The 23,453-nt window shown below is 45.2% G+C and overlaps 1 protein-coding gene across 4 annotated transcripts in view; it reads left to right on the forward strand.

The window, feature by feature from the left end:
• lztr1 (leucine-zipper-like transcription regulator 1) overlaps positions 1–23,453 on the forward strand; it is a 104,707-nt gene that overhangs the window by 61,514 nt on the left and 19,740 nt on the right. For 2 of the 4 annotated variants that reach the window (XR_005460107.1, XM_038792579.1), the window contains exons 11-17: positions 298–408; positions 7,553–7,645; positions 7,893–7,988; positions 8,487–8,652; positions 12,921–13,007; positions 18,110–18,279; positions 18,749–18,905. Coding sequence is in view for 2 of the 4 variants with exons in the window: in XM_038792579.1 (XP_038648507.1) it covers positions 298–408; positions 7,553–7,645; positions 7,893–7,988; positions 8,487–8,652; positions 12,921–13,007; positions 18,110–18,279; positions 18,749–18,905 (880 nt within the window). In the remaining 2 variants the exon portion in view is untranslated. The remainder of the gene's footprint in view (positions 1–297; positions 409–7,552; positions 7,646–7,892; positions 7,989–8,486; positions 8,653–12,920; positions 13,008–18,109; positions 18,280–18,748; positions 18,906–23,453) is intronic. The other 2 variants (XR_005460108.1, XM_038792590.1) reach the window with 1 other exon arrangement.

The following is a 23,453-nucleotide window of genomic DNA, read 5'->3' on the forward strand; positions in this document are numbered from 1 at the left end:
TATACAATAAAGATTGGAGTTGATGCACATTAATGGAGTAGAACAGAGATTTTTAAATAAATTCAATTTGAGCGATATCCAACTAATTTGGGACTGTTTGACATGACAGGGTAGAGGAAGCGAAACTGACAGCACAGGTTCCATTTGCAGCGATGACATCCCTCTCTTATCTCACCTATCTTCCTGGTACTCCACCCCATGTAAAAACATGTTTTCACAAACAGTGGAGGAAAGAGTAGACAAGTGATCTTCAAAGTTACTTCAGTTCTGAAATGCTTTCATCCTTTCAATTCTCAGATGCCCAGTGGACGACTTTTCCATGCTGCAGCAGTTATTTCTGATGCTATGTATATATTTGGTGGGACAGTGGACAACAACGTGAGAAGTGGAGAGATGTATCGGTTTCAGGTAAGTAATGCGCCAGGCGCTTCAGTGCACATGCACTTATGTGCATTGGAGCCTATTTTATAAAACTAATGGTGCCTGATGACAATAATAGGCACTAAATCTTAAAGAATGCATTGTTAGAAATGAGTGCCCACAGCAAAGCACTGAAGTTAAAGTGTACCCTAAATTCATAAAAGTAGACGGGGAGGCGTGATCAGTGATATTTAATATATATCACTGCTTTTAAGTACACTTCAGGTACACCAGAGTGCCCTGGAACAGTATATGGTATCATGGTTTGAGCAACAGTTGAAGCTAACTGTTTATATTCGCTACAAACAGGATGCTGCTGTCAAGCCATGAAGACGTTCTACCTAACACACAAATGAGCATTTTGGTAAATGGATTTCAGTGCCAGTGTGATATTAGATATGTAGGTCGTAGCGGACCATACCAAATAACATGTCCATTCTGCTGTTTGGAGCAGGCACGCTACAACCAGCCTGTGTTTGCAAAACTCAAAACACAGTGTCCAACATTAGATGTAATGCCATGATTGGACAACATTTGCTAAATAATCCTCAAGTGCGCTAGGAATTGCGCGTACAACCAATTTAAGGTTGGCAATCAGGCTTGTGGTGTGGCATATTTGCATGTATTGGAAGCAACACATATTACAGGGCCCTGATCTTTGCAGACGGAGAAAACATGTCCCTACATTGCGCCTGTTTCAGCTAAGCAAAATAAATGACATTCACTGGTTCATTCTTCGGGGCAATGCCTTGACCAATCAGAGTCTAGCTGCCCAGTTTGCATTTCAAACTATTCTTGGCAGTTAACTGTCAGTCACCATCAACTAGTACATTCTCCACTCAATGCCTCTACCAATTAAAGTCCAATTGCCAACCAATCAGCACTCTCTTTTCATACAGTATAACTTTGTTGTTTTCCTTTGCACTGCTATTCTTGCGATTGTCCTGAAGAGTGCAAGACAAAAAGCTTTGATAAAATGTTTCATTTTTCAGTGATACACTTTTTAAGCAATCATTCTTTGTAGTATTAAAATTGTGAACAAGTTTAGAGGTCCTGGACATTCACAAGGCTCGCTGTAGTTATGCTATACTATGTGACTTTGGCAAAATTACAATGCAGCATGATTTGCCCTGCCAGCACTGTATATTCTTTCAGTTTTAAAAGATTATTTTCAACAGCATTAAAGAACCAAAAAAATGGAAGAACGTGAGTGCCTTTGCTGGATAACAGCATGTGAGAATAGGGAAAATTGAACCATCACACAGCTATTTACGCAAGCATCATGGCTTGATTTTTTAATAGTTTTTTGAAAAATTCATTTTGGAATGTGGCCTTTGTTGGCTAGGCCAGCATTTATTGCCCATCCCTAATTGCCCTCACGCTACCTTCTTGAACTGCTGCATTACATGTGGTGTAGGTACACCCACATTGCTGTTAGGGAGGGAGTTCCAGGATTTTGACCCAGCAACAATGAAGGAACATCAATATATTTCCAAGTCAGGATGATGAGAGGCTTGGAAGGGAACTTCTAGGTGGTGGTGTCTGCTGTCCTTGTCCTACTAGATGGGTTTGGAAGGTGCTGTCTAAGGAGCCTTGGTGAGTTCCTACAGCACATCTTGGCAAAAGTACACACAGCTGCACCGGAGCAATGGTGGTGGAGAGAGTGAATATTTGTGGAGGGGGTGCCAATCAAGCAGGTTGCTTTGTCCTAAATGGTATTGAGCTTCTTGAGTGTTGTTGGAGCTGTACACATCCAGGCAAGTGGAGAGTATTCCATCACACTCCTAACTTGTGCCTTGTAGGTAGTTGGCAGGCTTTGGCAAATGAGGAGGTAAGTTCCTCACCGCAGAATTCCTAGCCTCTGATCTGCTCTTGTAGTAACAGTATTTATATGGCTAGTCCAGTTCAGTTTCAGGTCAATGGTGTTGATAGTGGGGGATTCAGCGATGGTAATGACATTGAATGGGGCGAAGTTTGAATGTCATGGGGCGATGTTTTGATTCTTTCTTATTGGAGATGGTTATTGTGTGACCTGAATGTTACTTACCACTTGTCAGCCCAAGCCTGGAAAATGTCCAGGTCTTGCTGCATTTGGACATGGACTTCCTCAGAACCTAAGGAGTTGCGAATAGTGCTGAACATTTTACAATCCAGGGAATTCACCATGTTTCAAAAAGACCACCTCTCATAATTCTGTCCAGTGACATTCCACAGTATTTGCAGACACTTTACAATAGCAGAGTTATTCAAAATTACCAAACCTGCAATTTGGGTGCTCGGCCCTTGTAAGTAATGCCAATAATGTGCCCTCTTGCAGCTAAACATCTGTTCTTTGATGTATGAATTCAAATAATTAACCTTGCTGGACCAGATTTAGGCAGTTGGAGTTATGTCAGCCAGCTGGGTTGTGTGAACCCAGGACAGTACCGATTCAGCTGCTTTCAACACCCACCTGGGTTTCTGTATCAAGATGGCATGCTGTGTTCGAATAAAGTTTCTTGTTCAATGTTTAATCTCTAGTTGCTGAGGAAACTGCTCGCGCCTGCTCCGCCATTCAGTAAGATCATGGCTAATCTCATTGCGGCTGAATTCCACCGTCTGCCTATCCTGATAACCTTTGAGTCCCTTGTAGTCAAGAGCCCACCTACCTTGGCCTTAAAAATATTCAATGACCCTGCCTCCGTTGATCCTCAGAGAAGAAAGTATCAAACACTCACAACCCTCCGAAGAGAAAAAATATTTCTTCTCATCTCCGTTCTAAAAGGGAGACCCCTTACTTTTAAACCCTGTCCCCTAATTCTAGTCTCACCCACAAGAGGAAGCATCCTTTCTGCATCCACCCTGTCAAGTACCCTCAGGATCTTATATGTTTCAACAAGAGCACCTCTCAACTTTCTGAACTCCAATGGATGCAAGCCCAGCCTGTCCAAAATTCCTCATAAACTAAGGCCTTCATCCCAGGAATCAATTGAGGAAACCTGAATTGCTTCTAACAAATTTATATCCTTTCTTAAATAAGGAGGCCAAAACTGCATGCACAGCATTGTGTGCACTTCTGGAATTCCATTCTAGGAGGGAAGTGATTGCATTGGAAAGGGTGAAGAGGAGATTTACCAGGATATTGCCTGGGCTGGAGAATTCTAGCTATGAAGGAAGTTTGGATAGACTTGAATTGTTTTCCTTGGAGCAGAGGAGACTGAGGGGGGGGGGACATGACTGAGATGTATAAAATTGTGTGGAGCATAGATAGATTTGACAGGCAGAAACATTTCCCCTTGGTGGCGGGATCAATGACAAGGGGGCATAGATTTAAGGTAAGGGCAGGAGATTTAGAGGGGTGATGAGGAAAAACTTTTACCCTGAGAGTGGTGGTACACGCTGCCTGTGAGGGTGCTGGAGTCAGAGATCTTCATAATATTTAAGAAGTACTTAGATATGCACTTGCAATGCCAAGGCATACAAGGTTATAGGTCAAGTGCTGGAAAATGGGATTAGAATTCTTATTTGGTTGTTTTTGACCGACGCAAACGAGATGCGCCAAAGGACCTTTTCTGTGCTGTAGACCTCTATGACTATGAGAGTACTCCAGATATGGGACGGAATTCTCTGATAATGGGGCTATGTCCTACCTGAAGGGGGCTAGCAGAGCCCTGGAGTAGTCCTCGCAGATCCGGTTGCCGATACGGGGCCCTGCACATCAGGCCGGGGGTCCACGCATGCGGACCCACAGTGTGGACCGGCCGTGACAAAATGCCCTCCCCCCCCCCCCCCGCCGGAGATCGCACGCGCCTGCCGGTCGGTGGCCCCTGATCACGAGCCTGGCCATCCTGGAGACCCCCGGCCTAGTGACGGATCACCCCCCCCCCCCCCCCAACCAGGGCGGCCGCGGACTGAATCCGCAGCCGTCACTCCGAGCTCCCGCCAGGTGGAACTATGTGTGAACCATGCCGGCAGGAACTTGGCCAGTTGTCGCCGGAGAATCGCCGCGGAGGCCTCTTTCGATGGCCCTGACCGGCATCGCAACAACCGTGCGCAATTAGCAGCGATTCTCCGATCCCTGGAGAATTGCGGGAGCGGCGTCGGACCCGACCACGGGTCTGACGCCTATTCTCCGCCCCCGCGCCAAGTGTGATTTTGGCGCGGAGGCTCGGAGAATCCCGCCCATGGTCTGACCAATACCCTGTACAATTGTTGCAAAGCATCCCTACTTTTATATTTAATTCCTCTTGCAATAAATGACATCATTCCACTTGCCTTCCTAATCACTTTTTGTACCTGCATACTGAAATTTTTTGATTCATGTACCAGGACACCCAGATCCCTCTGTACCACTGACATCTGCATCTCTCTCTCATAGATCATAGAATTTACAGTGCAGAAGGAGGCCACTTGGCCCATCGAGTCTGCACCGGCTCCTGGAAAGAACATCCCACCCAAGCTCACACCTCCACCCAATCCCCACAACCCAGCAAACCCATCCAACACTAAATGCAATTTTGGACACTAAGGGCAATTTAATATGGCCAATCCACCTAACCTGCACATCTTTGGACTGTGGGAGAAAATAGGAGCACCCAGAGGAATCCCACGCAGACACGGGGAGAACGTGCAGACTCCGCACAGACAGTGACCCAAGCCGGGAATCGAATAGGGACCCAGGAGCTGTGAAGCAATTGTGCTAACCAGTATGCTACCGTGCATAAATAATATGCTGCTTTTCTATTCTTCCTGCCAAAGTGGACAAGTTCACATTTTAACACATTGGGCGCGATTCTCCGCAACCACGATGGGTGGGAGAATAGCGGGAGGTCTGCTCCCGCACTTCCCGCTGTTCTCCCACCCCCACCAAAATGGCGTGTCCGGTTTTGCGACATGCCGCTCTGAGAAATGTGGGCCACCGTTTTTCACGGCGGCCCGCGATTCTCCGGCCCGGATGGGCCGAGCGGCCTGCCGTTCCCGACCTGTTCACGACGGCGGCAACCGTACCTGGTCGCTGCCGTCATGAACATGGCGTGCTAGGTAAGTGTGGGGCCTGTGGGGGGCGGATCGGGGATTGAGCACCACGACCGTGCTTGGGAGGGGGCGGGCCCGCGATCGGTGCCCACCAATCGTCGGGCCGGCATCTCAAGGGGACGCACTCTTTCCCCTCCGCCGGCCCACAAGATCAAGCCGCCACGTCTTGTGGGGCGGCTGAGGGGAAAGACGGCAACCGCGCATGCGCGGCTTACGTCATTAGGTGCCACCGCCGCGTCATTCTTGGCGCGCCGGGCCTTGAAGCCAGGGACAAGGCCTGGCGGCCGAGTTTCCCGGTACGGCCCTCCTATCCCCCGGGGAGGGGAGAATAGGGGGCGGGAGAGGCTTTCGACGCCGTCGTGAACCTCTCCGGGTTTCACGACGGCATCGGGCCTTGCGGAGAATTCCGCCCATTATACTTCATCTGCCAAATTCTTGCCCATTAATTTAACCTATTTCCATTTGCAAACTTTTCATACCCTCATGACAACTTACTTTTCTATCAATCTTTGTATCATCAGCAAATTTAGTAACCATACAAGTTTGGTCCCTTAATCCAAGTCATTGATATAACTATAAATAGTTGAGGCCCCCACACTGGTCCCTGTGGCACACTACATGACAAATATTGCTGACCTGAAAATGATTCATTTTGCCTACTCTCTTTCCCATTAGCTAACCAATCTTCTACCGTATTACCCCCTACACCATGAGTTCTTATTTTGCATAGTAACCGTTGATGTACCTTATCAAATGCCTTCTGGAATTCTTAGTACAGCACAGCCACAGGTTCCCCTTTATCATGTTGCTTGTTACTTCCTAAAAGAACTCCAATAAATTACTCAAACATGATTTCCCTGTCACAGAACCATGTTGACTCTGCCTGATTGCATTCAATTTTCTAAATGCTCCGCTGTAACTTCCTTAATAATAGATTCCAGCAATTTTCCTTTGGCGGATGTTAAGATGAATGGTCTGTAATTTCCTACTTTCTGTCTCGCTCCTTTCTGAATAGAGGAGTCATATTTGCTGTTTTCCAGTCTGATGGGACCGTTCCAAAATCTAGGGAATTTTAGAAAATTAAATTTCAGCAGCCACTTACTTTAAGACTCTACGTTGAAGTCCATTAGGGCCTGGGGACTTTCGGCTTTTTAGTTCTAATAGTTTTATTAGTACTCTTTCCCAGGTGATTATAAATGTTTGTTTTAAATTTCCCCTCCCTTTTCACCTCCTGATTCACAATTGTTTGTCAAATGTTATTTGTAGCCTCTGCCAATGCAAAATATCTGTTCAATTCTGCAGTTTCCATTTTTCCATGATTAATTTGTCATTCTAACTCTCTGGAGGAAAAACGCTCACTTTCCTTTTTTCCTTTTTATATACCTGAAGAAACTCTTCCTATCTGTTTTTATATTTCTAACTAGCTTTCTCTTGTACTCTTAATTTCTCCCAGTTTATTAGTCTTTTCATCGTTCTTTGCTGTTCTTTAAATTCTGTCCAATTTTCTGCCACTCATCTTTGCTAAATTATCTACTTTTTCTTCCAATTTGATACTACCTTTAATTTCATTAGTTAGCCACCGATGGGGCGACACAGTGGCCGAGTGGTTAGCACTGTTGCTTCACAGCTCCAGGGTCCCAGGTTCGGATCACTGTCTATGTGGAGTCTACACGTTCTCCCTGTGTCTGCATGGGTTTCCTCCGTGTCTGCGCTTTCCTCCCACAAGTCCCGAAAGACATGCTGTTAGATAATTTGGACATTCTGAATTCTCCCTCTGTGTACCCAAACAGGCGCTGGAATGTAGTGACTAGGGGCTTTTCACAGTAACTTCATTTCCGTGTTACTGTAAGCCTACTTGTGACAATAAAGATTATTATTATTAAGTAGTTCAAACAAATGATTTGGATGCTTTCAAAAGCTAGATTGAGTACATGAAAGAAAAGAGAATAGAAAGATCTACTGAAAGGCTATGATGCGGTCGATGGAATGGGAAGAAACTCATGTAACATATAACAGTCTAGTTGGGCAGAATGGCATGTTTTTGTGTTTTAAATTTTATGTAATTCTTTGATGTTGTAAGTGCATCTTACGTATTCAAATCTCTGTCTTTCAATTACAGTTTTCTTGTTATCCGAAGTGCACTTTGCATGAAGATTATGGGAGGCTGTGGGAGAACAGGCAGTTCTGTGATGTGGAATTCATCCTAGGAGAGGTAACAGCTACTAATCCTGAGTCACCAGAATTTTCAGCAGTGTTGAGATTTGGTTAATGAGGAAAAAACTGCCTTTAAAACAAGGTTTGGAGTGTGAACGTAATCATTTCAGTATTAGAACTTGTGAGCCGGTGCATCAGATGATTCTTCAATGGTTTTTATCATTACTTAAGCCTCCATCTACCCTAGCTGATAATGTTTCCTTCGGGTGAAATATTAATCACCATTTTGTCTCACCTGATAACAGAAAGAAGAGCGAGTTAAAGGGCATATAGCAATGGTTACAGCTCGAAGCAAATGGTTAAGAAAGAAGATTACCCAAGCCAGGGATTGGCTAAAGCAGGTAGGTAATCGACCACTGGTGTAAGGGCTTTACTGTGCTTTGCAGAGCATCACCCCTGAATGTTGCTGAAAGCTACATCATTTCAAAGTGAGGAATGCAGATGTGTGGATCATGTGTTAAACCCTGATTAACACTGAAGTTATTGGAAAGGGGATTTGCAAGGGATTTGCTTCCAAGAATAAAGAGGTGTTGCTGCATATCCTAACTTTTTAAATTGCTTTTCCACACTAGTTAGATGTTGCAAGAGGTGACTCCATTGTTACTCCCAGGTGTTTCTTGACGAGTTAACCTTGCAGTAATTCCACAATTTAGGAAGGTGTTATTTTATCCTCCTGTCAATGGGAAAAATAATGGGGCATTTGTGAACGTTTTCTTCGTGTCCATTATCAAATAACCAATTTCTTCAGTACAATAATTTGACACTGCTTTTAATATTTTAGCCCACTGATTTAAATAAATATTTTATTTACATATACATATGTATGTATGTACTTCCAGAAAGTCAAGCAGGAAAATGCAGTTGGAGAAGAAATAGCAGGCACTAACCTGAAACCAGCAAGTTCCCTACTTCAGCTGGAGGTGGTGATCCGTGAAGCTGAAGCACAACCGTTTGAGATCCTGATGCAGTTTCTCTACACAGACAAAATCAAGTACCCACGAAAGGGTAATGTTTAATATTTTGCTGCGAAATGCAATTCCCCCTAAATCCTGTTTAGATTTTTTAATAACTAAGCCCCTTCTGCCTGCTTAATACTGTGCAGGTTATTGAGGGAACTTTGCTTACTACTTTCTAAATTCTGGAATTCAGAATTGACCCTTTATCCACAGAATTACTCAATCCTTTCCCTTCCATTTTTATGAATAAACTGTATGTTAAATATGCAGTACGCAGGTGCCATTATAATGCTGCATGACCTGCTGAGTATTTCCACTGGTTTTCTGCCTTTGTTAATCTTTTAATGGTTGGTTTCTTGTAAATGTGGAAAAGCTGTGATTTTAACTTGCTGAGATCTTCCACCTTGTTTCAATAATGTAAATTCCTTGAATGATTAATATTGACACATATCTGCAAAATAAGTCTTGACAAAGGATATATTCCAAGAAAGGCTCAGAGAATACATTTTTGTGGCTTTTCCTAATATCTGGCAATCTTATTTAAACAGGATGTAACTCTAACCTTGCCACTGATGGTGTACGGTAAATGATTGACATGTCCAGCTGTTGCCCATTTCATGTTTTGCAATGATGCTGGATACTGTCCAATAATCTTACAACTTTTGAGCTTGGGCCTTTTACAACCAATGTCCAAGACTCCCGTAATACCATCCCTAGGTATGTCCTGTTGCATCACAGGACAGACCTGACAGAGGTGATGGCACAGTGCTAAAGCTTTTGGAGGGGGTGGCCCTGGGAGTCCTCAACATTAATTCCTGGGACTCTGTAGTCTCAAGTCAAACACGAGCAAGGAAACTTCCTGCCGAATGCCATCTACAACCTGCCCTCAGTTGATGAATCAATAATACTTCTCCATTTTGAACCATTGAATGGTTACAGCGCAGAAGGAGGCCATTTGGTCCATAGTATCCATGCCGTCTTTCTGCAAGGGCAAGTCAGTTGGTCTGACTCCCTTGCCTTTTCCTCATAATCCTGCAAATTTCTTTGATTCAGATAATTATCTAATTTCCTTTTGAAAGTAGTGATTGAATCACACACTCAGGCCGTAGTGTGCCTGATCACCAGGTCCTAACCACTCACTGCGTAAACAAGTTATTCCTCATTCTGCTTAGATTGGCTCTCGACCCTTCCATCAATGGGAACAGTTTCTCTGCTTTAAAATTAGATGTCGCCGTTACAGGACAGTGATGCAAAGAAATTTTTTCTCTGATGGTTGTGCATGTTTGGAACTGTCTGCCTCAGAAGGCAGTGGAAGCGAGGTCACTGAATATTTTTAAGGCAGATGTAGATAGATTCTTGTTGGGCAAGGGAATCAAAAGTTATCGGGTAGATGGCAATGTGGAACACAAACCGATCAGTCATGGCCCTATTAAATGGCAGTGCAGGCTTGAGGGGCTGAATGGTCTACTTCTCCTATTTTGTGTGTTTGCATGTTATTCTGTCCCGAGCCTTCATGATTTTGGACACCTCTGTCAAATTCCCTCTTAACTTTTACTTCTGTAAGGAAAACAGTCCCAGCTATCTACGTCACTGAAGTCTTTAATCATGGTGTTTGAGGCGGGTAGAATAGTCTCGGACATAGAACATTACAGCGCAGTACGGGCCCTTCGGCCCTCGATGTTGCGCCGACCCGTGAAACCATCTGAAGCCTATCTGACCTACACTATTCCATTTTCATCCATATGTCTATCCAGTGACCATTTAAATGCCCTTAAATTTGGCGAGTCTACTACTGTTGCAGGCAGGGCGTTCCACACCCCTACTACTCTCTGAGTAAAGAAACTGCCTCTGACATCTGTCCTATATCTACCACCCCTCAATTTAAAGCTATGTCCCCTCGTGTTGGTCATCACCATCCGAGGAAAAAGACTCTCTCTGTCCACCCTATCTAACCCTCTGACTATCTTATATGTCTCTATTAAGTCACCTCTCAGCCTTCTCCTCTCTAACGAAAACAACCTCAAGTCCCTGAGCCTTTCCTCGTAAGACCTTCCCTCCATACCAGGCAACATCCTAGTAAATCTCTGAACCCTTTCCAAAGCTTCCACATCCTATAATGTAGTGACCAGAACTGCACGCAGTACTCCAGGTGCGGCCACACCAGAGTTTTGTACAGCTGCAGCATGACTTTGTGGCTCCGAAACTCAATCCCCCTACTGATAAAGGCTAGCACACCATATGCCTTCTTAACAGCCCTATTAACCTGGGTGGCAACTTTCAGGGATTTATGTACCTGGATGCCGAGATCTCTCTGTTCATCTACACCACCAAGAATCTTGCCATTAGCCCAGTACTCTGCATTCCTGTTACTCCTTCCAAAGTGAACCACCTCACACTTTTCCGCATTAAACTCCATCTGCCACCTCTCAGCCCAGCTCTGCAGTTTATCTATGTCCCTCTGTAACCTATAACATCCTTCAGCACTATCCACAACTCCACCGACCTTCATGTCATCTGCAAATTTACTAACCCATCCTTCTACACCCTCTTCCAGGTCATTTATAAAAATGACAAACAGCAGTGGCCCCAAAACAGATCCGTGCGGTACACCACTAGTAACTGAACTCCAGGATGAACATTTGCCATCAACCACCACCCTCTGTCTTCTTTCAGCTAGCCAATTACTGATCCAAACCGCTAAATCACCTTCAATCCCATACTTCCGTATTTTCTACAATAGCCTACCGTGGGGAACCTTATCAAATGCTTTACTGAAATCCACAGACACCACATCAACCGCTTTACCCTCATCCACCTGTTTGGTCACCTTCTCAAAAAACTCTAAGGTTTGTGAGGCATGACCTACCCTTCACAAAACCGTGTTGAGTATCGCTAATCAACTTGTTCTTTTCAAGATGATTATAAACCCTATCTCTTACAACCTTTTCCAACATTTTACCCACAACCGAAGTAAGGCTCACAGGTCTATAATTACCAGGGTTGTCTCTACTCCCCTTCTTGAACAAGGGGACAACATTTGCTATCCTCCAGTCTTCCGGCACTATTCCTGTCGACAAAGACGACATAACGATCAAGGACAAACACTCTGCAATCTCCTCCCTGGCTTCCCAGAGAATCCTAGGATAAATCCCATCTGGCCCAGGGGACATATCTATTTTTACACTTTCCAAAATTGCTAACACCTCCTCCTTGTGAACCTCAATCCCATCTAGCCTGGTCGACTGTACCTGAGTATTCTCCTCGACAACATTGTCTTTCTCCAGTGTAAACACTGACGAAAAATATCCATTTAATGCTTCCCCTATCTCCTCTGATTCCACACACAACTTTCCACTACTATCCTTGATTGGCCCTAATCTTACTCTAGTCATTCTTTTGTTCCTGATATACCTATAGAAAGCCTTAGGGTTTTCCTTGATCCTATCCGCCAACGACTTTTCGTGTCCTCTCCTCGCTCTTCTTAACTCTCCCTTTAGGTCCTTCCTGGCTAACTTGTAACTCTCAAGTGCCCTAACTGAGCCTCATGTCTCATCCTAACATAAGTCTTCTTCTTCCTCTTGACAAGTGCTTCAACTTCCTTAGTAAACCTCGGTTCCCTTGCTCGACAACTTCCTCCCTGCCTGACAGATACATACTTATCAAGGACACGCAGTAGCTGTTCCTTGAAAAAGCTCCACATTTCGATTGTACCCATCCCCTGCAGTTTCCTTCCCCATCCTATACATCCTAAATCTTGCCGAATAGCATCATAATTGCCTTTCCCCCAACTATAATTCTTGCCTTGCGGTATATTCCTATCCCTGCCCATCGCTAAAGTAAACATAACCGAATTGTGATCACTATCACCAAAGTGCTCACCTACATCTAAATCTACACCTGGCCGGGTTTATTGCCCAGTACCAAATCCAATGTGGCATCGCCCCTTGTTGGCCTGTCTACATACTGTGTCAGAAAACCCTCCACACACTGCACAAAAACTGACCCATCTATAGTACTCAAACTATAGTATTTCCAGTCAATATTTGGAAAGTTAAAGTCCCCCATAACAACTACCCTGTTACTCTCGCTCCTGTCGAGAATCATCTTTGCAATCCTTTCCTCTACATCTCTGGAACTATTCGGAGGTCTATAGACAACTCCCAACAGGGTGACTTTCCTGTCCTGTTCCTAACCTCGGCCCATACTACCTCAGTAGATGAGTCCTCAAACGTCCTTTCCGCCGCCGTAATACTGCCCTTGATTGATTAACAATGCCACACCCCTCCCCCTCTTTTACCATCTTCTCTGTTCTTACAGAAACATCTAAATCCTGGAACCAGCAACAACCATTCCTGTCCCTGCTCTACCCATGTCTCCGAAATCGCCACAACATCGAGATTCCAGGTACCAACCCATGCTGCAAGCTCACCCACCTTATTCCGGATGCTCCTGGCATTGAAGTAGACACACTTCAAACCAGCATCTTGCTTGCCGGTGCCCTCTTTCGAACTTTTAACCCTATCCCTGACCTCACAACTCTCAACATCCTGTACACTGGGACTACAATTTAGGTTCCCATCCCCCTGCTGAATTAGTTTAAACCCCCCCGAAGAGCACTAGCAAATCTCCCCCCCAGGATATTGGTACCCCTCTGGTTCAAGTGAAGACCATCCTGTTTGTAGAGGTCCCACCTACCCCAGAATGAGCCCCAATTATCCAGGAAACCAAAACCCTCCCTCCTGCACCATCCCTGTAGCCACGTGTTCAACTCCTCTCTCTCCTTATTTCTCACTTTGCTAGCACGTGGCACGGGTAACAACCCAGAGATAACAATTCTGTTTGTTCTAGCTCTCAGCTTCCACCCTAGCTCCCTGAATTTCTGTCTCAAATCCCCATCTCTTTCCTACCTATGTCGTTGGTACCTATGTGGACTACGACTTGGGGCTGCTCCCCCTCCCCCTTAAGTATCCCAAAAACACGATCAGAGACATCACGAACCCTGGCATGTGGGAGGCAACACACCAACCGTGAGTCTCTTTCGTTCCCACAGAACCTCCTGTCTGTTCCTCTAACTATGGAGTCCCCAATGACAAGTGCTCTGTTCCTCTTCTCCCTTCCCTTCTGAGCAACAGGGACAGACTCTGTGCCAGAGATCTGTGCCCCATTGCTTACCCCTGGTAAATCGTCCCCCCCAAACAGTATCCAAAACAATATACTTGTTATTGAGGGGAACGACCACAGGGGATCCCTGCACTGCCTGCCGGTTTCCTCTTGTTCCCCTGACGTTAACCCATCTACCTTCTTCTTTTACCTGAGGTGTGACTACCTCCCTATAACTCCTCTCAATAACCCCTCCACCTCCCGAATGATCCGAAGTTCATCCAGCTCCAGCTCCAGATCCCTAACGTGGTTCGCGAGGAGCTGGAGTTGAGTGCACTTCCCGCAGATGTAGTCAGCAGGGACACTCGAGGTGACCCTTTCCTCCCACATTCTGCAGGAGGAACACTCAACTGCCCTAACCTCCATTCCCACTGAACTAACTTCCCAACTACTGAAAACGAAAAAAAACATTTAAAAAAACTTGTTAGTTTAACAATTCGACGGACAGAACTTTTTTTTTTTTGGTTAGAGGAGGAAGATGGGTGGGAGACACTACGTAAGTAGTGTTTCGGGTAAAGCTGTCACTCGAGAACAGCCCCTTCACAAACCACCTTCAACTTACACTGACCACACTGCACGTATGCAAATCTCCCCGGAACAGCCAATCAGAAGCTCTGCTCTGCTGCCCTCTGCTGGATGTGGGAGGTCGGTACATTATGGCCAGTGGGAAACTGGAGGGGGTGCAGGCGGCATTAGTAAATGTGTATGCGCCAAATTGGGACGATGTGGAGTTCATAAAGAGGATGCTAGAGAAGATACCGGACCTGGACTCGCACAAGTTGGTCATGGGAGGGGATTTTAATACAGTTATTGACTCTGGCCTAGACCAGTCAAGCAGGGTGCCAGCAATGGCAAAGGAAATAAAAGGGTTCATGGAGCATATGGAGGGGTGGACCAATGGATATTTGGGCAGCCGAGGTGCAGGAGTTCTCCTTCTACTCACATGTGCATAAAGTGTACTCCCGGATCAATTTCTTTATTCTGATCAGGGCTTTACTGACGGGGGTGGTGGACACGGGGTACTCGGCGATCACAATCTCAGACCATCTCCGCACTGGGTTGACCAGGTTAGTAAAGACAGTAACCAGCGCCTGCACTGGAGGTTAGATGTGGGACTTTTAGCTGACGAAGGGGTGTGCGAGCAGCTGAGGAAATGGGGACTCAAAGCCCCTGAAGTCGGAGACCTGGCTATCTAACATGGCTAGCTTTCTCTGTCTGGAGAAGATTAAGTTCGCCATGAGAGGGTCAATGTTAGTGTTCGCCCGGAGGTGGCAACCGTTTGTTGACTTCTTTGCGGAAAATTAATCGTCAGCAGAAGGGGGGTGTTAGTTTAGCTTAGAGTAGGGGGTTAATAAAGGTGGGACCTGTAAGGGAGGGAGACGTCTTTTGCACTGTGTTTATAGTTTCATGTACATTGTTTATTTTGTTGTAAAACCAAAAATATCTCAATAAAATGTTTACAAAAAAGAAGTTAGTTAAACATGATTTGTCTTTAATAATTCCTTGATGGCTTTCCTTAGTTAACTCATATTTTCCCAAATGACTGTTAATAATGTCCCAGATAATTGTTTCTAAAAAGCTTTCCCACCATTTTCTGGGATGATCAGCCATTTACCTGATAATATGAAACATTGCTCGGGTGTCTCCATCCCACTAAAATAGGACAAATCCAATCCGGCCATTACCAATCCAGTTATCAGAAAAGTGATGCAAGTGGTCATTGACAATGCTAAGAAAAAGCACTTACTCATCAGTGCTCAGCTAGGGTTTTGCCAGAACCATTGCAGCTTTGATCCAAACAATAATGGAGGACTTGAATTCCATTGGTTAGGAATGAATGACTGCCCTTGATATCAAGGTAGCATATGACCATGTATGGCATCAAAGGGCAATGCCAATATTGAAGTGTGTGTGGTTGGTGGGTGGCCGGGGGGAGAAACTTGGGCTGATAAGGGCAACTAACATTCGAGTCATGACTATCTCCAACACAAATAAAACAAATCATCATCTCTTGACATCCAAAGGCATTGCCATCACTGAATCCCCCATTATTAATATCTTGGGGACTATCGTTGACCAGAAATGTAACTGAACCAGCCATATAAATACTGTCACTACAAGAGCAGGTTAGATGCTGGGAATTCATTGGCCAGTAACTCACTTTCTGACCCCCCAATGCCTGTCCACCGCCTTCAGGGATGTAATACTTGCCCCCTTACATGGATGAGGGATCCAACTAAGAAATTCGACACCATCCAGGACAAAGAAACCCAGCTTAATTGGCACCCAATACACCACTTTAAGCATTCACTCCCTCCACAGCTGGTGCACAGTGGTGGCAGTGTGTACCATGTACAAAATGGACTACAGTAACTTGCCAAGGCTCCATTGACAGCACCTTCCAAACCTATCATTCCTACCATCTGACACCAGGCCAAAATCCTAGAACTTCCTTACATTAATGTGGGAGTACCTATACCAGGTGGACTGTAGCGGTTCAAGATGACAGCTCATCACCTTCTCGAGGGTAATAAGAAACTGGCAATAAATGTTGACCTTGCAGCAATGCTTGCATCCCGAAAGCGAATTAAACAAAAATACACATTTAACATGTCCCAAATTAAATGTATTTAAATGTATTAAATTTAATATGTCCCAAAGCACTTCGCAGGAGTGATATAAAACAACATCTAACATTGAGCGACATGAAGAGATATTAGGTTTACGTGACCAAAAGCCTGCTCAAAGAGGTATGTTTTAAAGAGCATCTGGAAGGCAGAAAGCAAGGCAGAGAGTTATGTCATATATCATACAGTGCAGAAGGAGGCCATTCGGCCCATCGAGTCTGCACCGGCTCTTGGAAAGAGCACCCTACCGCATACCCACGGTCAACACCTCCACCCTATCCCCATAACTCAGTAACCCCACCCAACACTAAGGGCAATTTTGGACACTAAGGGGAATTTATCATGGCCAATCCACCTAACTTACACATCTTTGGACAGTGGGAGGAAACCGGAGCACCCGGAGGAAACCCACGCACACACGGGGAGGATGTGCAGACTCCGCACAGACAGTGACCCAAGCCGGAATCGAACCTATATCGAAGTTGTAGGGAGGAAATCCAGAGTTAAATAGAACATGATTTTAACAATGTGATCTCCTGTGGCGTTGCACACTGTATGTAAATTGACATTAAAAGACTCGCTATAGAGCAATTTTCCCAATGTTCTTGGATTTGTTTTTGCTTGAACTCATGGTTTATATTTATTGCACGTTGATGGTTCTGTCACTGTACAAATAATAAATCGAGTATTGCTGAAAAAGCAGACATGTCAAAGCTACAACATGTCTGTAATTTCAGCAATACTTAAGTTCTGTACTACCAAACGACTTAATAAAAAATTAATTTTTTATTTTTTTAAAATTTAGAGTACCCAATTATTATTATTTTTCCAATTGAGGGGCAATTTAGCAAGGCCAATCCACCTACCCCTCACATCTTTGGGTTGTGGGGGCGAAACCCACGCAGACACTGGGAGAATGTGCAAACTCCACACGGACAGTTACCCAGGGCTGGGATTCGAACCCAAGTCCTCAGCGCCGCAGCCCCAGTGCTATCCACTGCGCCACCGTGCTGCCCTTAATAATAAATTATTGATGAGTTCAAATTTCACAATGGCAATTTGCAAACCTAAAATTGATTTTTGTGTGTACGTGCATTATATATACATACTATCTTATATATATATTAGGTATAATATATCTAATTTATAAAAAATATAATATATACATATACATTTGGCTGCATGTAATTCCAGTCACACACCAAGGTGGCCGGCTCTTAACTGCCTTCTGAAGTGGCCGAGTACACTTCTCTGTTGCATTCAGGAAATATTTCCACTTTTTTCTTTCCTGTCAATATACAGCACTCCTGATCAGGTACTGCATGAATTAACCACTACATCTAGTACCTGAATACAGGGTAATATCTGTTTCCCAGCATCCTTTGGGGATGTGAGATGCCAGTTCGTCAAATATGCCGGTTAACAGAGATGTAAGATGACTTCCTTGTTTTATCCATTGAGAAAGCTGCAGGATGATCATGCAGGTGTTGAGGGCTCGAAGGGTGTGGGAGCACACAAATCGAGCGTGAGCAGCGCTGTGGGGAAACTGCTGCCGAGCAGTGGGAGGTTGAGTCAGGAGCAATGACAGGCTGCCGATCGCCTAAGTTTGACATCTTCAGCCAAAACACAGAATTCTAGTTAGTAGAGTGCTGGATAACTGAAATTTCACTGTACATTTTTAAAGCTGAAATAATTAGACTGCTGTCCTTTGTCATGTAGGTCATGTGCAGGATGTTTTGCTGATAATGGATGTTTACAAGCTTGCCCTGAGCTTTCACCTGGCTCGACTAGAACAGCTGTGCTTACAGTACATTGAGGCCTCAGTTGACCTTCAGAATGTGCTCACTGTGTGTGAGAATGCCAATAAATTACAGCTGGACCAATTAAAGGTATGTGCGTCATGTGGTGAGAACAAAGTGACCAAATGGCTTTCTTTAAGAATGCCATTTACAATCTCACTGTTTCTATCACAGGGAGTTAACCTTTTCACCCACCATATTGCATATTCTTTAGAACTACTTTACCCGAAAGAGAGATTAACACCATCACTGTTTAATTAGTTAGCTGCTGAGCAAGCTGTTCCATGCATAGTGATTAATTTTACAGCTGAATTGGAGACTGCTTGTTTTGAGCACTTGGCGCCAAAAGTAGAAATGTGCCCCATTCCTTAGCACCGACTTCACTTCCATGGGATGAATAGCATGCCTCTTCCCAAGCAATTCTGTTCTTGCAGTTGGTAGTAATGGGGAAACTTTTGAAGTGAAGGTAAGTGGTGCTCGGCCCATGTACACTAAATTATTTCAGAAACTGTGCCGTTTTGGAGAAACAGGAGTGGTTTTAATGTCTTTTTTGTTTCAGGAGTACTGTCTAAATTTTGTGGTGAAAGAATCGCACTTTAACCAAGTGATAATGACCAAAGAGTTTGAGCATCTTTCCCCCTGCTTAATTGTGGAGATTGTAAGAAGAAAGCATCAGCCCCCGATACGGGTACATTCTGATCAGCCTGTCGATATAGGTAATTTGTGTGAAGTAAACATTTTTTGTACGCAGTGCTCTCTTTTACTAGCTCAAGGCAAATATACGCTTCTTAATTTTTTTTACCGTTTTCACTTTGTAAAGATCTGTAATATGTATCTATAGATCGATAATAACCTTGATTACTGTCTTCTGCAACTGGTATCCCTCCAATTGTTTCTCTCACTGTGGGGAGGTCCTGCTCAATATTCCTTCCTAAAGCTCTCGTCAACATCAGAAAATGGCCCAGAAAATGTTTTAACCATGTTCAGGCCTTTACTAGGCATATAAGTCAAGGATGTTCTTGCTATGGAGCGAGTGCAGCAAAGGTTTACCAGGCTGATTACTGGGATGGCGGGACTGTCATACAAGGAGAGACTAAGTTGGTTAGGATTATATTCATTGGAGTTTAGAAAAGTGAGAGAGGATCTCATCGAAACTTATCAAATTCTGACAGGATGGGACTTTCAGTGATGGCGGGCGGGAGGCAGCCGCACATTGGAGGGCTCCCGTTCGGAAATGGCTTTTCGGGGCTTTAAGCCCGGTTCCAGGGGTCACGGAGGTGGCAAAAGTAGGAAGAAGGCACAGAGGGGGCACAGTGAAGGAAAATGTCAAGAGTGAGAAAAAAAACGGCCGTTAAAAAAAGAACAGCTGAAGGTCCGTCGGAGAGTGGAAAGGTCACCGCGGGATAACCGAGGAAAATGGAGGCTGGAGCACCAGGGGAGGCCGCATTGATTACGGCTGAAGAAATGACTACATTGATGGCTGTGGAATTCGAAAGGCAGTTTACCAAACTCATTGAGGCAATGAGGAAGGAGATGAGGGAGGTTTTGAGTGTGCTGGTGGAGGAGACAATTACCCCGGTGAGGATGGCGGTGGCAGAGGTGCGGGAGCAAGGTGAGGCGCTGAAGAAAGTGGAGGAGATATTGCTGCAGCACGGTGATCAACTTACCTCAATGGGGAAGGAGATGCGGAAGGTGACAGAGATTAACAAGCATCTGCGAGGAAAAATGGAAGACCTGGAAAACAGATCCAGGCGACAGAATTTGAGGATTGTGGGGCTGCCCGAAGGAGTTGAAGGACCGAGGCCGACTGAGTATTTTGCCACGATGTTGCGAAACTATTGGGGGAGGGGGAGGATCCCATCCGATACGAACTGGATCGGGCTCATCGGTTGTGGAGGCCTGTACCAAAGGCGAGTGAGCCGCCAAGGGTAGTGACTCTGTGCTTCTGTAGGTACAGTGTGAAGGAGAAGGTCCTGTGCTGGACCAAGCAGAAGCGGGTGGTGCAGTGGGCTGGAGCTGGTATACGCGTATACCAGGACTTTACGGTGGAGCTGGCGAGGAGGCGGGCTGCCTTCAACAGGGTGAAGAGGGCACTGTACATTAGCAAGGTGCTGTGTGGCATTGTATATCCAGCGAAGCTGAGGGTAATTTACAAGCTCAAGGACTTTTATTTTGGAACGGCGGAAGCAGCGGAGGAGTTTTCAAAGGCAGAAGGACTGTGGCAGAACTGAGAAATTGGGAAATGGCCATGTGCCGATGTAACCTCATGACTGTATTTTCTTCTTTTTTTTGTTTCATTGCTTGCGGGTGTATGGGCTAAAGGAGCCAATGTTGTATATATTTGGACACGGGAAGTGATGGGACTTTCACTTGAAATGAGGGCTCTTTGGGGTGTAGGTGGACATGCAGGGTTTGTGTGCTAAAAGGGGATTTCTGGGCTTTCCTAGGGCCGGGCGAGGGGGAAAGGGACCCGGGCGGGGGCCTCTGTGCTGACCGGTTTAAACCGGTCAGTGAACGGGAGTGAGGTGGGGGGAGGGGCTGCGGCCATCGGAGCTTGGCAGAACAAGGTCCGAGGGGTCCAACCGGGGTGGAAAGTTGGGGGGAAGGAACCGAGGTTGGGGGGAGGAGTTTTACAAGAGGCAGTGGAGGGGAGGAGTTGAAGAGGGGGGGCGTGGGGGGGTAGGGGGGGGGCTGGTTTACAACTCTTGGGTATCATGCACGGTACTCTTTCGGAAGTTGGAGGGCATTGAGTGGGGGGGGGGGGGGGGGGGGAGTGGACTCTATAGGTTAATGGTGACCATGGGTGATCCCGAACTCCTTTTTCCTTTTCTCCTTTGTTTTTTGTTTCCACCGTGGGAGGGTTTGCTTTATTGGATGCATATATTGACAGGTGGGCCGTTGTTTGGGGTTGTGGGAGGATGGGATCGTCGTTATTGTTAAGGGGATTGATTTTGTATTCGTTACCGTTTACTGTCTGTTGGTGGGGTGTAAATCTTGAAGGAAAATGTGAAAATGGAGAATAAAAACATTAAAAAAAAATTCTGACAGGATTAGAAAGGGTAGATTCAGAAAGAATGGGCCTGTTTTTGTCCAATGTGTGCCGGAGGGTTTCCTGACACAGTATATAGATAGGCCAACAAGAGGCAAGGCCAAATTGGATTTGGTACTGGGTAATGAACCAGGACAGGTGTTAGATTTGGAGGTAGGTGAGCATTTTGGTGATAGTGACCACAATTCGGTTACGTTTACTTTAGCGATGGAAAGGGATAGGTATATACCGCAGGGCAAGAGTTATAGCTGGGGGAAAGGCAATTATGATGCGATGAGGCAAGACTTAGGATGCATAGGATGGGGAAGGAAATTGCAGGGGATTGGAACAATTGAAATGTGGCGCTTGTTCAAGGAACAGCTACTGCGTGTCCTTGATAAATGAAATGAAATGAAATAAAAATCGCTATTGTCACGAGTAGGCTTCAATGAAGTTACTGTGAAAAGCCCCTAGTCGCCACATTCCGGCGCCTGTCTGGGGAGGCTGGTACGGGAATCGAACCGTGCTGCTGGCCTGCTTGGTAAGCCAGCGATTTAGCCTAGTGAGCTAAACCAGCCCCATAAGTATGTACCTGTCAGGCAGGGAGGAAGTGGTCGAGCGAGGGAACCGTGATTTACTAAAGTAGTTGAATCACTTGTCAAGAGGAAGAAGGAGGCTTATGTAAAGATGAGACGTGAAGGTTCAATTAGGGCGCTCATGAGTTACAGGTTAGCGAGGAAGGACCTAAAGAGAGAGTTAAGAAGAGCCAGGAGGGGACATGAGAAGTCTTTGGCAGGTAAGATCAAGGATAACCCGAAAGCTTTCTATAGGTATGTCAGGAATAAAAGAATGACTAGGATAAGAGTAGGGCCAGTCAAGGACAGTAGTGGGAAGTTGTGCGTGGAGTCCGAGGAGATAGGAGAGGTGCTAAATGAATATTTTTTGTCAGTATTCACACAGGAAAAAGACAATGTTGTCGAGGGGAATACTGAGATACAGGCTACTAGACTGGAAGGGCTTGAGGTTCATAAGGAGGAGGTGTTAGCAATTCTGGAAAGTGTGAAAATAGATAAGTCCCCTGGGCCGGATGGGATTTATCCTAGGATTCTCTGGGAAGCTAGGGAGGAGATTGCTGAGCCTTTGGCTTTGATCTTTATGTCATCATTGTCTACAGGAATAGTGCCAGAAGACTGGAGGATAGCAAATGTTGTCCCCTTGTTCAAGAAGGGGAGTAGAGACAACCCCGGTAACTATAGACCAGTGAGCCGTACTTCTGTTGTGGGCAAAGTCTTGGAAAGGTTTATGAGAGATAGGATTTATAATAATCTAGAAAGGAATAATTTGATTAGGGATAGTCAACACAGTTTTGTGAAGGGTAGGTCGTGCCTCACAAACCTTATTGAGTTCTTTGAGAAGGTGACCAAACAGGTGGACAAGGGTAAAGCAGTTGATGTGTATATGGATTTCAGTAAAGCGTTTGATAAGGTTTCCCACATTTAGGCTATTGCAGAAAATACGGAGGCATGGGATTCTGGGCGATTTAGCAGTTTGGATCAGAAATTGGCTAGCTGTAAGAAGACAGAGGGTGGTGGTTGATGGGAAATGTTCATCCTGGAGTTCAGTTACTAGTGGTATACCACAAGGATCTGTTTTGAGGCCACTGCTGTTTGTCATTTTCATAAATGACCTGGAGAGTGTAGAAGGATGGGTGAGTAAATTTGCAGATGACACTAAAGTCGGTGGAGTTGTGGACAGTGCGGAAGGATGTTGCAGGTTACAGAGGGACATAGATAAGCTGCAGAGCTGGGCTGAGAGGTGGCAAATGGAGTTTAATGCAGAAAAGTGTGAGGTGATTCATTTTGGAAAGAGTAACAGGAATACAGAGTACAGGGCTAATGGTAAGATTCTTGGTAGTGTGGATGAGCAGAGAGATCTCAGCGTCCATGTACATAGATCCCTGAAAGTTGCCACCCGGGTTGATAGGGTTGTTAAGAAGGCGTACGGTGTGTTAGCTTTTATTGGTTATAGGGATTGAGTTTCAGAGCCATGAGGTCATGTTGCAGCTGTACAAAACTCTGATGCGGCCGCATTTGGAGTATTGCGTGCAGTTCTGGTCGCCGCATTATAGGAAGGATGTGGAGGCATTGGAAAGGGTACAGAGGAGATTTACCAGGATGTTGCCTGGTATGGAGGGAAGATCTTATGAGGAAAGGCTGAGGGACTTGAGGCTCTTTTC

This window comes from Scyliorhinus canicula, chromosome 1, assembly GCF_902713615.1.
Source record: "Scyliorhinus canicula chromosome 1, sScyCan1.1, whole genome shotgun sequence".
NCBI classification, from domain to species: domain Eukaryota; kingdom Metazoa; phylum Chordata; class Chondrichthyes; order Carcharhiniformes; family Scyliorhinidae; genus Scyliorhinus; species Scyliorhinus canicula.